Source organism: Tenrec ecaudatus, chromosome 9, assembly GCF_050624435.1.
Source record: "Tenrec ecaudatus isolate mTenEca1 chromosome 9, mTenEca1.hap1, whole genome shotgun sequence".
NCBI lineage: Eukaryota > Metazoa > Chordata > Mammalia > Afrosoricida > Tenrecidae > Tenrec > Tenrec ecaudatus.
The window spans coordinates 132403824-132422282 of NC_134538.1; the positions used below are offsets into that span (position 1 = coordinate 132403824).

The window sequence follows — 18459 nt, forward strand, 5'->3', positions numbered from 1 at the left end:
TACAATAGTTGGAGATTCAAAGTATTAAATGGAAGCGTTTGTCATCGTGAAATCTTGCCGTTTCTGTAAAGCAGAGATTGTAAATAAACAATGCATCCTTCATTATAGCTGTTTAAATATAAGCCTTGGGCCTGATTCAAAATGCAGTGTTAGGAAAACACGCTTGCACTTAATTGAAATTAAAAGCCAATGCTTTCATTTATGGAAGGCACAGCAAAGGTGACTGCAAAGAAGGAAACAGTGTTCATTTTATGCATGTAAAAGGAAAACCCAGGTCAGCACCAGCTGTAAGGAGGTCACCGATTTGATCCCCAGTGCAGCTCCAAGTACACAGTAGGGGCTTCCTCAGTATCCAGTCAAAGTTCGGTCTTTGTGCAATTGCAGATCGTGGAGGCACTCAAAAGTCTGTCTTGTATGTTTCATAGATTTGAAAGGGGAACGTGAAGCAGGTTTGGTGCCCTCTAAAGAAGCCATGAATTATTCATAACTGAGGCTAGAGCATAAAAAGGCATAACAATGCACCAATATCCATAATTTGGTCATTTGAAATGGAAGTAGAGCATCAAGTCTGTCTGATTAAAATTAAACTTGCTATTATGAAGTTAGCACATGAATAAATCAGAAATCCAGTAAAAGACTATTTTAATGTGTAATAGATTCTCCAGTGTTGATATCAACAAGCTGGGACCAACTTGGCCCTACAATTCCTTCGGTGGGAACCTAGTATTTGAAATATCATACTTAGCAAGTGGCTCTCTGTGGAGCAATCTCAGCGGTGGGAAGCTATGTTGGTTACGGTTAGCCATGTCATTAATGGCCTCGGGACATCAGTGTCCCAGATGAGTCAAGCACAGATCTTTCCTAGCCAAAGGGAACTGAATCTACAAGGCAGTGGTTCTCAACCTTCCTATGCCGTGACCCTTTCATACAGTTCCTCATGTTGTGGTGACCCCCAAGCACAACAGTATTTTCGTTGCTACTTCATCACTGTCATTTCGCTACTGTTATGAATTGTCATGTAAATATCTGATATGCAGGATGTACTTTCATGGTTACAAATTGAACATAATGAAAGCATAGTGATTCATCGCAAAAAAACAATGTGATCCTATAGTGTAAAATATTTATTTCTAATGACAATGAAATGTTGTCTTGCAGCATGGTGTAGCATGGGTGACAGTCTTCACACCTGGGTACTCGTAGGTGGGTATATCTGCATGTGGGCGGACCCACCGGGAGATAGAGGAGCGGTGTCTCAGTCCCTAAGACCATCGGAAATATGTGTTTTCCGATGGCCCTAGGCAATCCCTGTGAAGGGGTCTTTTGACCCCCAAAGGGGTCGAGACCCACAGATTGAGAACTGCTGCTAAGTGGTCACATGAATTGACCTTGACCCTGTAGTTTTTTAGCGACCCAGTTCCCGACCCTCAGGTGGCATAGGGTAATTACTGAACACTCTGTTGTCTGAGCCACAGGCCCTCTCAAGCTGGAATTGGAGGATTACAGCAACCATCCCCTGAGATGAGGGGGTCGCCTGGGACCATTAGTGACCAGGTTAGAGGTCAAATACAAAGTACACAACCCACCTGGGATGACAGCAGGCAGTTTGAATGGGAAAAACAATAGCTTGAAAAATACAATGGGTTTCAAAAATGAAAGATTCCCACAAACTTTTTGGAGCCCCCTCATAAGCCCCCCTTATAAAAGAGTGTGCGGAGATTTTAGGGTAGGAAAGTAAGTGAAATTGCTTGGGACACAAACTTGGAATGGTGGCCCTAGAAGAGGGACTTTTAAGTGAGTTGAGGTCTCCTGGTCTGGTGGTAATGGGATCCTGTGTGGGAGTAGGGAGAAGCATAATGGATTGCTTCCTTTGGATTGTAGGATTCTCAATGGGAAGAGCGGGAGGAAACAGGAAAGTGCCACTCCATCCCAAAGGCTGGGAACTCTGTCCCTACTCATTCCCTTCAATTCCTTGTAGTTATCTTGCTAAATAACTCCTTGGGTTGTTTTGTTACAGTCAACTACAGCAGGACCCAAATCACCACCATTTTCATCAGTAGCAGCAGAGGCAGCAAGAATAATAGCCAACATGTCTTTGAATGCTCACCATGAACTTGGTACTAGAAGTCTTGGTACTTAGAAGACTTACACCCGTACGTACTGTTTACTAGCTTATTGTGCAAATGACTTAACTTCTCTGTGCTACAGTTTCCTCATCTAAAAAATGGAACAATGGCATCTGCCTGTATGTTGCCAGGATGACAAAGCACATTAGTATGAGCAAGGGAATTTAGGGTAGTGCTTAACAGAAGTAGGTACTTAATACACAGTAGTTCTTAGTCTTCTTTAATCTGCAAAGCAGATTTTTACAAGCTGTAGTTTATGGATAGGGAAAACGAGATTCAAAGCATCCAATTGCGCTGGTAAGGGAAAACTATGGACTTACACCTCCACATCCTGAACTTTTAGCCATGTGCCTCGCTGGCCTCCCATCCAGGGACCTTATTTCCAGCGACCACAGTGAATGTCTCTCATTAGTGGATCCTGTCATTGAACTCCGAGTGAGCCTTCCTGTCTCTGTCTTTTGCTGCTCTTACTCCCTTCATTTCAAGTGGCTTTCCCAACAATTAAAGTGATCCTCAAAATGTAGCTCAGCAGCCACCTTTCCTACCTCACCTTCCTTCTATCACTTTCACGGAGCTAATTGCTTGCCTGTGTTCCTTTAACACTTATCTCACTTAACTCCATTACCACATCGATCACGGTCTCATAATTCTGTATGTCTCTGCTGTTGGATGGTGAATATGAGAGATGGCCCCTTGCACATATTAACAAGTAGAACCCATGTAAGTGGCCAGATCCTCTCTAAGAGCGCATCAAAAGATGATCTCACCTTATTCTCCCCATTACCTTAGGCCATCTATTGGTGGTGGTGGTGGTGGCGACTGTTCACTGGATTCCAGCACTTGGGAAACCTGTGTGTACAGAGTAGAACTGCTTGCTGCATAAGGTTCTCAAGGTGGTGACTCTGGAAAGTAGATCACCAGCCTTGTCTGTCAAGGCCCCCTGGATGGGCCTGATCTGCCAAGTTTGGGGTTAGTAGTGGTACAATGAACCATTTGTGGTATCCAAGGATTACCATATGAACTATATTATTTACATTGAGGAGACAGAAAGGTTAAGTGGCTTGTCCACGATCACACATGCAGCCGAAACATAACATCAAGGCATCACAACTCATAATGTAATAAACGGTTTCTTTCCTCATCTCGTGATCTTCACGATGCCTACAGTTACGGGATATCTTACTGTGTATCCGAACCTCTCAGTATACCAGGAGCTGCATTATAATTACTCGGCTTTCATATTTGTGTGAAGACGGCTAGTTTCAAAAGACAGAGAGTAAAGAATTGTCTTTGGCTGCCCAACTCAAGTGCGGAAGCCTATGGACTTCTGAGGAAGACGTCCTGGGCACCAGGGGGAGTTAGGGGTCGGTTGCGGATGCCAAGTGTGAAGCACTCCATATACCAAATGACCTGTAGCTCCTTGGACACATTTCTCTACAACCCCTAATTCTCTAATACCCTCTCCCAACTTTGCAGGCAGGACTAGGAACCAGTTCAGGCTTGCTGAGAATTTGCTTTTCTATCCCACATATACTGAATTCCAATCTACATTTTAACGGGGTTCTTTAAGAACACCTGGGGATCTTGTTAACATGTAAATTCGGATGCAATGTACCTGGGGTGAAAAAGCAAATATTCAGGAGGGGCCACGTTTGTTAGAGCTGATCTGGTGGGAGGAAAACTGATGTTAAATGGTTTTCCACCCCAAAGCAGCTAATGAACACAATTCCTTTGGGCAAAGGAGATCTTGGAAGAGTTCCTTTCCCCATTTAAAAAAGAAAACCTTGGTTTTACTTCTGTGATCTTTTGATGAAGTTAAAACCTTTTGGTTTAAAATATCTTTTTCCGAGCTCATCACATTCCAGTGTAAGGCAGAAAGAGCTAGCCCTCCAAAAATTCTCCTGCTCATTGCTCCCGTTTTTGATATGCCTTTAACTGAGTCTGGCTGTTTGGATTGGCAGTCAAAAAGAATACAGCTACAGATGCCATCTTCGTCTTAACCACTCTATGAACTTAGGCATTGTGCAGTTCTATCATTTTAATGTGGTGTAATCCCTTTGTTTCTTGTTTCAGAGTGAACATGCCCGGAGTTGAGAACAACAAAAATTTCAGCAAGAAACAATGATCTTAGCAGATGTTGCAATTTCCATTCAAAACATTTATAAGAGAATATTAACAAACATGAACGTTAAGTATTTTTGCATAGAAAAAAATTACAAGGATTCAGTATCATCCACAACCCACAGTTCTGGTAACCATCCCCTTTATCCTATGTATTTCGTCCGCATTTGTAATGTCACCGTTTACCTGCTTTTTCTTTTTCATGGGAAATTAAGATCAGCTGCTTTTTGTTTTGATCGCACTGCAGTCTGTGCTACCTGTGGATGGACAGGATGGAACAAAGCAAAGGCAGCTAATGAGGAGCACCCAGAGGTGGAGTTTGGGTCTGTTTGCAGCAGTTCTACAGTAATCCCCATTGGAATGCAACTCATTATCCTGTGGCTTAGCTGAGAAGGCATATGTCTATATATTTATAAATGTTCCATTGCATTTGCAAAAGAACTAAATTTAGGAGGCCTAATAAGCATTTCAGCTGGTAGGAGATGAGTTTTGTGGTGTCCCTAATATGGAGCAATAAAAAGGTGGAAGAGATGTAGGGTTTCAGTAATAAAAGATATTCAACTTTCCCCCATGTTGCTCACACTCGTTGCCCTGGAAGGTACGACTGTGGAAGAACAAGGAGATGTCCTGGGCCCTGGATGGAACGGAAATCTCTTATGCAAGTTCACAATCAGGACCTGGGAGGGATTCTGACACTCCGGTGTTGCTGTTACCGTGTACACATCATTAACCACATTGGAACCCAGGGTTCCAATCATAATGTGGTGATTCATCTAAGTGAAGTGTGGGTGAGAAGTTCCTGATGCTCTGCGTAGATGGGGGTTCCCTCTGAGTCAAGAGAGATCGGATGCACAAAAGATGCCAAGGAACATTGGGAAAAGATAGATCCATGCAGACATACCATTACACCGAAGGAAAACCATTTAAACCATTCGCTCAGATGTCTAATTACACCAAGATGGACATGCTATCATTGACGATGGGTCTTTCTCACTGAGAAGCTGGACTTCTTGGGGAAGGTATATTTTTTATGGCTTGATGATTCATAACATTTCAAGTTGAACTAATTTTCAACTATTTAAAATATTGGAATGTGTGCCAAAATAAATCACGTGGTTTGGTCATTCAGCCGGTAAATAGATCTTTTCTTTTATATGGGCTTTCTAAACGCCGCTGATGACCTCGCCACTATTGGCTCCTTGTCTTGCACAAAGGCTCGCGGAGTCAGGAGTGGGATTACAGGAAAGCCACTGTAGTTAAAGGATTACTCACTCATCCCAGGGGCGGAGCACTCAGCAAACCTTTGACAATGATCTTTCTGGATGTGGGTACATGTAACCAGGCAACCTCACTTGGCTCTTGCTATTATTCACTCTTCAACTTCCTGAATTCATGCTGAAGCCATACTTCAGTCATTTGGGGATTTTTTTTTTTTGGCTGTTCAATGAAACCTGGTGTTTCTGGCCTGGAAATTATTGCTGATTTTTCTACGGATTTCCAATGACATCTAAAGGAAGGTTCTACATCAGGGTAATCATTGTAGTTCGTACTCTACAGTAAGCTTTTGGAGACAGAAACACGTTGTTATCAAATGTCTTCTGATTACACTGCCTTTATTATCGTTCTGGTCATGATGTTAGTGCCAACAAGGGGTTTTATTACTATGCAGATGCATCCTACTGGTGTGCACTAAGCTTTGCCTAAGATCCAGTCAACTTTGGTATCAAGTGAAAACGAGGTCAAAGTGAGGGCTCATGGAATCATGACTTGTGCTGTCCTGACAGGAGCAAAGCTGAGTAGTTGCATATATCATTAAAACATTTCAGTGGTTTATTTTCTCATATTTCTCTATGGATTTTCTGTTTGAAGGAATACTATGGCAGTAAAGAATTCGGTTCCATTACATTCCTAATCTGATTTTTCAAGGTTGAAAACCGAACAACAAAACCCAACAACAACAAAACAGGAACGACTTTTTCTCGATTGTCACCATGTTATTTTAAACCATCTTCTTATAAATTATATATTTAGTATCAAAAATTTCTACTACACCCCCAAATTAAAATGTGACATTCATATAAAAATTCTGAATCAACCAGCTAAGCAGGCATATATCTCTAAATATAATTGATGTCTCAGGATAAATAGAGGGTGATAATGATCATCTATGAAATAATGCTTTTGTAGGTAATATCATCATTCAATTTAGCAACTGTAATCTCCTTATCAACCATCCAGCTCCAGTTCCAGAATATAACAGCGACAAAAATCAAAACTACAATAAAACCAGCCTCCCTAGTTGGTGTTTGCTCCCCAGGCCAAAAAAAAAAAAGTTAAATGCCCAAAACACAAAATTTTATTCCAAGAAAATTAACAGGCTACACGAGTAAATTTTGGCAAATGCAACTTTATATTGAAATTCACACATCTGTATCTTAAAGAATGAGACTCACAGACTCTAATGTATTTCTAAAGTACCAGAAATAATATTATAAGCTTTCACAAGTTAAAACTGAAATAATTTAAACGACCAATACACTGAATGTGCAGAAAATATAAACAAGACTGTGCCTTCAGTAGAACAAATGCTTCACAAATTGTGCAGGGTGACATACGAAGGCTGTGGTCTCCCCTTGACAGCTGACTTAAAATATAAACACACATCAACTGCCTGCTTCTTAGATCGCACTAGAATGGGTAGCACACCTCACGAGAACACCTCATCATCCAGGTGATGGATACCTTTAAGTTGTTCCAACCATGTGAAGAAAAGGAAAAAGAGTACTCAATGATCTTCCATGCACATCCAGACTCCTGATCATGACCAGTGACTGACTCTCACGTTCTCTAGACTACTTGTTCCAATGCCAATGAAGATGAAAGATACTAGATAACCCTTGAAGGCAACATGTGTTTATTCTGTGTTCTTTGAATTGCTCCATTGTGACCTGTTGGTGGCCTTACAGTTGCCTTTCAGACCAATATCTAGCATTCATAAATATAAATGAATTGGAAAAAACTTTATACCAAACCAACAACAACAATAACAAAAAAATAACAGTACACAGTGCAATGCGAGGATTTCACTAGTAGGAAAAGAAAGTGGTATTTAGAAAGAGTAATGTAGGAATACCCCCCCAAAAGCAAAACAAAAAGTAAACTCTTACTGGAATCAGTGTACTGTCTTGGAGTGCTTCCCCAAACTTACAAGGCAATTTTTTGTTTTGTTTTTGTTTTAATGTGAGGATCCAATAATTCGTGGCACATTTTTAGTGGATTACAGTACTTTAACTCCCCCAAGATCGTAGTCTTTGCAAAACAATAATAGTATGAAACATTTGAAAGTCTTCAAACTTCTAAAATTAGATTTTATCAACACATTTACCTCATGTCAACTTAATTTATTAAGGTGTCCAATACTAATTGGTTTTGATGTTATTTTGTTTTATCATATGTGGTGATATACACAGCATTTAGCACTGATTACTTAGCACCTGCTACTTTCATTATCTAGTTTTTTCAACCACAGAAAGAAACTTAGGGCAGTGGTTCAGTCTTTTCTTAATTACAAACCTTCACCAGCAGTCAGCAGGATCACTTTGAGATTTAAAATAGGATTAGAGACTGCGGAATGTTGCCCACATCCTTATCAAGGCTGATCCCATTCTTGTTTTTCTTCTCAAGATACGGCGACAGGCCACAATTGCTTAGCAGAGAAGGTTAGTGTTTCACAAGGCTAAAGATGTACAGATGCTCCCTCATATAACACAGTAAGGTTCCCTTGGTAACCTGGATTTTCTGCAGTAAAGCAGGGTTGTGCTGAAACAGCGCCTCAGCTCCCTGTTGGAGAAAATGCAGACAAAAGGATTGATCCCTGCTTGGGCAAAACTCATCCAGACAGCGGCTGTTAGAAACCCCCCGGGCACTGCCGGCCCTCTCGCAAAAACTCTCCAATAACACGCCACCAGGTAGGGGCCCCACAAGGTCAGGAAGAGAAAAGTCATTATATAGAACATTCTGCTGATTCTCTTTTCCATTTTGAACTCGTCTAGGACCAAAAGCCTTCTTCTGCCCGTGGTGTTTGCGTTTTGCCTGATGCCCAGCAAGGTGGGCGGTGTGGGGCCCCTTCCAAATCCCGCTAACCAGTTGGCGGCTGCCTGGCCACTGGCTCCGGGGCCGTGAAAAGTCCAGTTCTGACTGACTGCCGCGACAAACTGGACTGGCTTCATTTTCCTTCGATTGTGGACAAAAAATATCAGCTTGAGGTAGACAAGCTGTGTCGCTAAGAGGATGAGAGCAAGCAGCAGCATGAATCCTAAGGAATCGTTAGCCCTGAAGGAGCGGTGTTGGAAGGTGCATTGATCTTCCTCCCTAATGAACGAGTAAGTGCCCACATCTAACACTGGGGGGAATGCCATGGCCACCGAGAGAGTCCACACCATGCAGATCACAGCCAGACACGTCCAGAAGGTCAGCCTCTTTGTGTAGAAGCGGTGGTGGGCGATGGCTAAGTATCTGGTGACGCTGATGCAGAAGAGCATGAAAGCAGTGTGGAAACAGGACAGGACGCCCAGAAAGGCAATCACTTTACAAGTCAGAGTCCCGTACGTCCAGGTGGAGCCATTTTTGACCGAGTTGAACACGAAGGGGAAGCAGATTGCAGATCGGAGGATATCTGAGCAGCAAAGATCCAGCAGGAAGTAGTAAGGTGCTCTGTGCAAGGTCTTATCTTTCACTAGTAAAATGGAGATCAGAAGGTTGCCCACCACGCTGACTCCTATGATGAAACCCAAGGAAGTCAGCTTCAGAAAGGCTGTCAGAGGGGAGAGATTTTGCACAATGTTGTCAGCTGCATGGCTATAGTTCGCCATAGATGGATGGAAGGAAGGATTCCGCCTCAGTCAAGTCTCATGATCTAAAGGTAAGGACCAGGAAAACATATATCCGTGCATTTTACTGAGAAGGTAATCCACAGAGAGAACGGATCTGGTCTGCAGTCACACTTCCTCCTGTCTGCCTTCGGATTTGCCATCAGAGCACCTGAAGGAAACAAACACAAAAACAGAAATTGAGCTATCTGTTCCTAAGTTAACAAGCAATGATGTCAGTGTGAACATAAAGCTGTTCATTTGGGAGGAAGCAAATACAGTCCGGATTTGTCATTGTGGGATTTGCTTCAGTAAGTATTTTTGCTTGATATTTCAGAGACTTGGCGGCTAGTGTCCTGAGCCTGGTGGATTTTTTTTTAATACCTCCAAATGTGGAGAACATATATTTGGGCAACTTTAGGGCAGTAGGAATAAAATGTTCTACAATTGTATAAGGTGCCAGAGCAGAAATGAATAATCACCTGTGCAGCCATGGGATCTACAAGACTGCAAACAGGGGCTGAGGAACGAGAACCTACATTTATTCCAGGTCTGTTGGTCTCCGTCAGTGTTTTAGAGGCAGTGTCTCTGCTGACATGGATCCAAAGGAACCCTGCAAAACATACGCCTTTTAACTCAAGTCTCACGATCCATTCTGCAGGTTAGAACGCCAGAAGAGTATTTGTTGATTCACCCCAAAACATAATTTCCACAATAGGCTTGGAAATTAGCAGGAACTTGTCCCAAGGTTTGCCCTGCTTCAAGTCTTTTGTTTCTTCTCTCCCTCTTTCCCCACCCCCCCTTCTTTTGGCAAATCTGTCTCTTTCAAGCCCACATGGTTATTAAAATGGTGCATGTAAATACTGGCAGGGAAACACATCCATAGGAATAATGCATTTCCACTAGCATTTCCACTAGTAAGCCTGCGCTAGCTGGATTCTAAGGGATGTCAGGAGCACCAGCATTTCTGGGGCAATTAAAGCTTCCCATTTACAAGGATGATCTTTGTTGCACATCACAAGTGGCTTCATTTGAAAACAAAAAGCACATTGTCTCCTGGGCGCCTCTGAGCCACACCAGGGAAGTCGCCTCCCTGGGTTATTCCCAGGAAGCCGGCTGCCTTTGCCACTTCTCACTCGCCCGGAATATGCTGGCGGGAGCCCCGGCGAAGCTACGGTCCACGGGTTTCATTTCCCCACGGGCGGGCGCATCCCCGGGTAAATGCCGATAGCATCATGCAACATTACGAACCCTGAAATCCGCTACCCCTGGATTTATCATGGGGGTGGGGTGGGGGTGGAGGAGGGGAGTCGTGGGGAGAGACATGCATTACATACGCGGAGATGGGGCGAGCGATCGCTTCCGTGCTGCAACGGACCCGTGGCCGGCGATTCGCAGTCTGATAGACCCCAGCCCTGCCACGCTCTCCAGCAAGGGAGCTCTCAATAAGTCCTGCTAAAGATGCATTGTCTGAATGTACTTCCATGATGCAGTTTATTGTTTAAACACACACACGCACACGCACACACACGCCAAAAAAACCCAAACCCTCAGGGAGGGCTCTTTCCCGGGAAACCTGCAGTTTCATCCACACTGTGAGCGCCCCCCTCCCCCCAAACTTAACCTAGAGTATATCCTCCTACCTGTTGGCCTTGGATATCCCGACAGACTATAGCTTCTTCTTTCTATAAATTGCTGATTTTTTTTTTTTTTTTTTGCCTTAGTGCCTTGATTGAGCAGCCAGGCAGGGCTCGGCGGCGCCTGCGCGCTGGCGCTTCCTTGAGCTGCTCCAGCCGCGTCCTCCCCTGTCGCAACGGCACCGTCTCCCCCAGTAACGCAGGGGCCGCGGCGGCGAGGGCGGCGGCGGGGACGGCGGCAGCTGGGCCCCCGGTCCACGGAGCGTCCGGTCAGTTCCCGCGGCGCACACGGGCGTTTGTCCCCGCGTGGCTGCCTCGGAACTTTTCCCTCCCCGCCCGTGGGGTGGGGGCTCGCAGTGGCGGGTCACGACCTCAGGCCCATCCTCTTCCCCGAGGACCGCGCGCCGAGGAGCCGCCGAGCCCGGGGCGCCCGCCCCCTCCCCTGCCGCCGGGCATCCTCGCCTTCCCCCCGCACGCTCGGCCGCTCCCTCGGCGGGTGGTCCGACGCATGGGCGCTGCTGCGGGGTTCTTCTTAGAGGAGCTCCCCAGCTGACCCTTCACTGGGCGGGTGAGCTGGACATTGAAACAGAAAAAGCGAAAAAAGGGAAAAGAAGCACGAAAAGGCAGAGTCAAGAAAAATCTTGTCAATGGAGGAGAAGGCAGCAGGTTAGGACACGCGTGTCTTTGTTGGTCATTTCTCCTGGGGCGCGCGCAAGGGTGCATTGCTAAGGGAAAAGCCAAGTTCAGGTGCACGACGAGCTGCGACCCTCCCTTTTATCTCAGCAAAAATGAGGCAGACTTGCAAAAATGAAAAATAAAATAAATGACTATCCCGAAGCATGGAACAACTGCCTTTATTCCCCCCTCCCTCTGACAAGTACGACTGACCACTGGATGGGTGATGTCCAAGCAAGTGTTCATGTGTACGCCTCCTTTCCCCCTTTGTTACTACGGAGGAAGAATACTAGGAATACAATGAATACGTGGAACTTACACCCGTCCAAAAGGTCCGATGAGATCACCGACATCACGGAGCCTGACACCTGAGTGCTTAGGATTGCCCCTAGAACCGTGCGTTTCCTTCTGTCACCATGTCCGAAGAGTTTTGTTTGTGGGGGTGGTATAAAGATTTTAAACGACAACTCCCCTCCTCCTGCCCCTACCCGGCCAAGAAAACAACCCCCCTCCAAAAAACGAACCCCCAAACCAAAAAGCAAACAACCCCCCAAACCAAACAAGCAGACATGCACTCATTAATTCCCGAGGTAAAGCGTCCGGTTTCCTTCCTGCATGCTTATTGTTTTATAATAATCTCTTAATGAAACACAGACAAAAAAATAAGGATCTTTTCTACAGGAATAATTCGATCTCGAGACAGCAGTAAAATACCTCATGGCTGGGTGGTGAGATTGTGACATTCCGGGGAACTCAAGCCAATCAGCATACAGATAATATGGGTTAATTTACATATCGCATTCCTATTGGACACAGGGAGGTAAAGCCTTCTCTGTCATGATGTCACACTTATTACACAAAGCCCTATGTTGATAATTATGAAATGATGCTATATTTCCCCGTTGGTTTTCTATTTTCTAAACATTTTTAATAGAGCATAATTGTCTAAGAATTCGCATAAGACACAGAATTTTGGCATTTCCTGAGACTAACAACAAAAAGGTCCACCCTTCAACAATCCTGGAAGTAAGTAACTTGAGGTCATTTCCACCCAAATAGAACATTCCACTTTCTATAAAATAAATGAATTCAAAAGAACTCAAAATGACAAAGGTTGCAATTTCTAAGTGAAATGTCGTTCTTTTTTCATGGAACAACAGGCAAATCAATTCAATTTGCTCTTTCTCTTTTTAATTCCCAGGTAGTGCCTCCATGTATTTTACAGAGTTATTATTTCCCAGAGCTGTACAGTTAAGAAATCTATAGAATAAGAGACTTAAATAAACTTGCTGAAGATTCATGATTGGCTAGATCTTAAATTAAATGGCTTAAAGAAAAGCTATTTAAAAGTAAATTAAAATGGTCGGTGAGTGCACTGTCAGGCCATGATGGAATAATTTACTCTGCCAAAAGGTACAGGGCTAAGATCCAAGGATTTAACTAGCCTGTGCTTTATGAAGAAGATACCGATTCCTTAAATATACAGTGGGGTATGCATGTGTGCATGCAATATTGTTTCATGTCGACGTCTCCAAATATATTCGAGGCTTTTTTCCCCCTTTGCAGCTGAAGGCAGTTACATCCACTAGATCTTCAGTTTTTCCAGCTGTTAAATGACAGTATCATTTTCTTGCCTCACAAGGGGGCTCAAGAAACTAATGAGATAGTTTCCATTTAGTTTATTAACTCTACTGGAGAAAACACTGGAGTCTGCATCTCCCCATTCACAAGATTTTAAAAAAATATGCTTAATAACTGCCACAAACTTCATATCATGTACAACTTCTCACATATTAAATTATTGCCTCACATTTCCAGATCATAACCTTATGAGAACTTAGCTAATTTCCTCTTTGATTCCACATCCAGAAACTTAGGGAAAAAATATAGGTTAAGAATAACGGGACAAAGAAAGGACATTAACAAAACACTGTATATCCGAAACCTCGAGTTAGAAAGATTCTAAAGTCTTGCAAGCATTTCATTAGCATATTTTATGTAGTGTCTTGATTAGAATATTAGGAAGACTGATCCAATTTGCTTAATTTCATTCTTATAAAAACCACGTATACATGACTTCGATTTTATATTAAATAAGCAATTACCTTTCTTTTTATTATTTTGTTTGGGGCTCATACAGCTCTTATCACAATCCATCCATCCATCCATCCATCCATCCATCCATCCATCCATCCATCCATCCATCCATCCATCCATGTGTCAAGCACATTTGTACATATGTTACCATCATTTTCAAAGCATTTTCTTTCTACATGAGCCCTAGGTATCAGCTCCTCATTTTTTCCCTCCCTCCCTTCCTCACCTTCCCTCCTTCATGAATCTTTGATAATTTATAAGTCATTATATTTTCATGTCTCACACTGACTGATGCCTCCCTTCGCCCACTTTTCTGTTGTGCTCCCCCCTGGGAGGGGGTTATATGTAGATCAATGTGATCGGTTCCCCTTTTCTCTGCCCACCTTACACTTAGCCTCTTGGTATCGCTACTCTCATTATTCGTTCTGAGAGGCTCATCTATTCAGGATTCCTTGTGTTTTCAGCTCTTATCTGTACCAGTGTACATGCTCTGATCTAGCCAGACTTGTAAGGTAGAATTGGGGTCATGATAGTGGGCAGGGAGGAAGCATTAAAAAACTAGAGGAAAGTTGTGTTTCATCAGTGCTATAGTGCACCGTGACTGGCTCTTCTCTTCCTTGTGACCCTTCTGTGAGGGGATGTCCAACTGTCTACAGATGGGCTTTGGGTCTTCACTTTGTACTACCCCTCATTCACATTGATATTCAATGTTTTGTTCTGGGTCTTTGATACCTGATACCTGATCCCATTGACACCTCATAGTCACACAGGCTGGTGTGCTTCTTCCATGTGGGCTTTGTTTCTTCTGAGCTAGATGGCTCCTTGTTTATCTTAAAGGCTTTAAGACCCCAGATGCTATATCTTTTGATAGCCAGGCATCATCAGTTTACTTCACCACAGTTGCTTTGGCACCCACTTTGTCTTCAGCGGTCATGTTGGGAAGGTGAGCATCACTTAATGCCAGGTTATTAGAACAAAGTGTTTTTGCATTGAGGAAGTACTTGAATAGATGTCCAATGTTGGGCTGCTAACTTAATACTTAACATATAAATATATGTACATAGATCTATTTCCCTATCATTATATATACATTTATTTACATAAGTACATGCTTATATTTAGACCTCTATAAATGTACTTTGCATCCTAGTTCTTTCATCTATTTCTTTTTACTTTCCTCTTGTCCCACTGTCATGTTATGCCTTCATCTGGGTTTCAGTAATTCCTCTTGGCTACACTGCCCTTGATCAAGCCCCATCAGGCATCCTAGACTCTACTGGCCATCAATTTAGATCACTTGTTGTTCCCTTTTCCCTGGGTTGGCTGACACACTCCCTTCCGTTCCCCCTCCTGCCCCTTTCCTGTGTCCTCCGGAACTATCAGTACTGTTTTTTTTTCCCTCCAGATTGTTCATCCCACCTTTCTTATCTAGAGAGACATGCAGAGAAAACAATAAGCACAAAAACAAGACAGAGCAAAACAAAGCCACAAAAGAAAACAAAAAAACCCCAACAACAATAAAAGAAAAGCCTATAAATAGTTCCAGGTCTGCTTGTTGACCTATATGAGTGTTTTCTAGTTGAGTCTGTTGGGGTGCCAACCCTGGCCCCAAAGTCTATTTTTGGTATTCCCTGGGGACTTCATTGCTTTGTTCCTCTTGCTGTTCTGTTGCACACCCTTAGTGTTTCACCTCGGTGTGGTGGGGTTAGATTGGGCACAGTTCCTGCACTGTGCCTCCAGTGTTGTCCCCTGTAGTGCTATGGGTCATTGAGGGACACTGTGTCTCCTGGTGGGGCTGGCGCTATTGTCCTCTCTGTGCATTGTCTGAAATATCGTCTTTGTGGTGGGCCAGGATGTGTTCCACTCTCTCTCCTTTCCTCTTCCTTTGCTTAGTTACCTTCCTTTTTAATTAATCTGACACTTCAGAGTTTTACCAAGTGATTCACAGTTCCTTAATGAACAAAGACAGAATTTTTGTTCTATGCTTTGTTTTATGTGAGAATGTGTGTCAGGAAGTAAACAATCCATGGCCAATTCAGAGAAAGATGGAAAAAATGTTCTAGAATAAGATGAGAAAAGACTCTTGATTGTTCTTTTGAAATGCCATCTTTATCACTTAAAGCTTGTTGGTAAAGTTTCAAAACTATGTCTATGGTGTCATTTACTTTTATCCAAATCTAAGCTGCATATAAGAAAGAGCGTTTTATAAATTTCTGTAAGTGATTTTAGTAAGAAAGACTGTTAACAGGGGCTTTGGCCCAGAATGGATTTCTAATAAGCTATTAAAAAATGTTGCCTAACCAGGAACAAATAGCTGATACAATGGGAGAGTGTGCCTCTAGGTTTTGATCATGGTTTTCAGAGCCTAGTCTAAAAAAAAAAAAGTGATCTTTTTTTCATGGTGGGATTTAAGAAACTGAAGTTTTGAAGGCCTTATACTTCATCCATGTGAAGAGTAGAACTATGGAAGAATACACTACACATAAATAACTACCATCGGCTTTTAAGTATTTTTGGAATAGCTATAATTATGAACTTCAATGATAAGATTTCTTTATAATTTTGAGGAGTGTTAAAAAGAATAAGAATCTGGCATCTTCCTGTCTAAATGATGACAAGTCCATTTGTCAGATATTTCTCTCCGCTCTGCTAAACAATGTTTCCAACATATTGATTTTACCCATTTTCACTTTTATTTATTTATTATTAAAAATCATTTTATTGGGGGCCCATACAATTCTTGCACAATCCATACATCCATTCATTGTGTCAAACACAATTGTACATTTGTTGCCATAATCATTTTCAAAACATTTTTTCTACTTGAGCCCTTGGTATCAGCTCTTCATTTTCCCCTCCCTCCCTCATGAACCCTTCATAATTTATAAAGTATTATTATTTTTCATGTCTTACACTGACTGATGTCTCCCTTCACCACTTTTCTATTGTCCATCTCCCTGGGAGAGGGTTATAGGTAGATCATTATGATCGGTTCCCCCTATCTCTCCCTACCTTCCACTTACTCTCCTGGTATGACTACTCTCAATATTGGTCCTGAGGGGTTTATCAGTCCTGGATTCCCTGTGTTTCCAGCTCTTATCTGTACATACTCTGGTCTAGACAGATTTGTAAGGTAGAATTGGGATCATGATAGTGGGGGGAGGAAGCATTAAAGAAGTAGAGGAAAGTTGTATGTTTCATTGATGCTACACTGCACTCTGACTGGCTCATCTCCTCCCTGCGACCTTTCAGTAAGGGGAAGTCCAGTTGCCTGCAGATGGGCTTCAGATCTCCACCCTGCACTACCCATCATGCGAACTGATATTTAAAGTTTTGTTCTGGGTCTTTGATGCCTGATTCCTGATATCCTATCAACACCTTGTGATTACACAGGCTGGTGTGCTTCATCCATGTGTACTTTGTTGTTTCTCAGTTAGATTGCCGCTTGTTTATCATCAAGCCTTAGATAGCCAGTCACCATCAGCTTTCTTCACTACATTCACTTATACACCTACTTTGTCTTCAGTGATGGTGTCTGGAAGGTAAGCATCATGGAATTGCAGTTTAATAGAAGTACGTGTTCTTGCATTGAGGAAATACATGATTAGAGGCCCAATGTCCATCTGCTACCTTAATACTAAACTTATAAATATGTGCAGTAGGACGTCCTTTCTCCCCTTAAGACCCAGGGTATTCAAAACTTAGTCACTTAACATTTTTTTTACTTGTATGTTTACCATTTCTTTCTGTTTAAAACTTTAAGACTTGTCTTCCTTATATCTAATTCGCTTAGCTTTTTTAAAAATGTATTTCTTTCTTTCTTTTTAAAAAAATTTTTTTTATTTTAACAATTTATTAGGGCTGATACAATTCTTTTCACAGTTCATACATATACATACATCAATTGTATAAAGCACATCTGTACAGTCTTTGCCCTAATCATTTTTTTTCTCTTTTCTTCTTTTACATTTTATTAGGGACTCAAACAACTCTTACCACAATCCATACATATACATACATCAATTGTATAAAGCACATCCATACATTCCCTGCCCCAATCATTCTCAAGGCATTTGCTCTCCACTTAAGCCCTTTGCAGCAGGTCCTCTTTATTTTTCCCCCTCTCCCTCCCCTTTCCCCCCTCCCTCATATGCCCTTGGTAATTTATACCTCGTTATTTTGTCATATCTTGCCCTATCCGGAGTCTCCCTTCCCCCCTTCTCTGCTGTCCCTCTCCCAGGGAAGAGGTCACATGTGGATCCTTGTAATCAGTTCCCCCTTTCCAACCCACTCACCCTCCACTCTCCCAGCATCGTCCCTCACACCCTTGGTCCTGAAGGTATCATCCACCCTGGATTCCCTGTACCTCCAACCCTCATATGTACCAGTGTACAGCCTCTGTCCTATCCAGCCCTGCAAGGTAGAATTCGGATCATGGTAGTTGGGGGGAGGAAGCATCCAGGATCTGGGGGAAAGCTGTGTTCTTCATCGATACTACCTCACACCCTAATTAACCCATCTCCTCTCCTAAACCCCTCTATGAGGGGATCTCCATTGGCCGACACTTGGGCCTTGGGTCTCCACTCTGCACTTCCCCCTTCATTTAATATAATATATATGTATATACACATACATATATACATATACACATATATACACATACATACACACACTTATATCTTTTTTTTTTGCATGATGCCTTATATCTGGTCCCTTGGGCACCTCGTGATCGCACTGGCCGGTGTGCTTCTTCCATGTGGGCTTTTTTGCTTCTGAGCGAGATTGCCGCTTGTTCACCTTCAAGCCTTTAAGACCCCAGACACTATCTCTTTTGATAGCCGGGCACCATCAGCTTTCTTCACCACATTTGCTTATGCACCCATTTGTCTTCAGCGATCCTATCATGGAGGTGTGCAGTCAATGATATGATTTTTT

The 18459-nt window shown here is 42.8% G+C and overlaps 1 protein-coding gene across 1 annotated transcript; it reads right to left on the minus strand.

Moving 5' to 3' along the window:
- Positions 1–7802: 7802 nt before the first annotated feature.
- GPR85 (G protein-coupled receptor 85) lies at positions 7803–9270 on the minus strand. The gene has a single exon (XM_075557674.1). It carries the CDS (start codon positions 9116–9118, stop codon positions 8006–8008), a length of 1113 nt encoding a protein of 370 aa, XP_075413789.1. The 5' UTR covers positions 9119–9270; the 3' UTR covers positions 7803–8005.
- Between the last annotated feature and the right edge of the window lie 9189 nt (positions 9271–18459).

Bases quoted from the DNA above. Each gene is read 5' to 3' on its own strand.
- GPR85 (XM_075557674.1), bottom strand. From the start codon at position 9,118: ATGGCGAACTATAGCCATGCAGCTGACAACATTGTGCAAAATCTCTCC.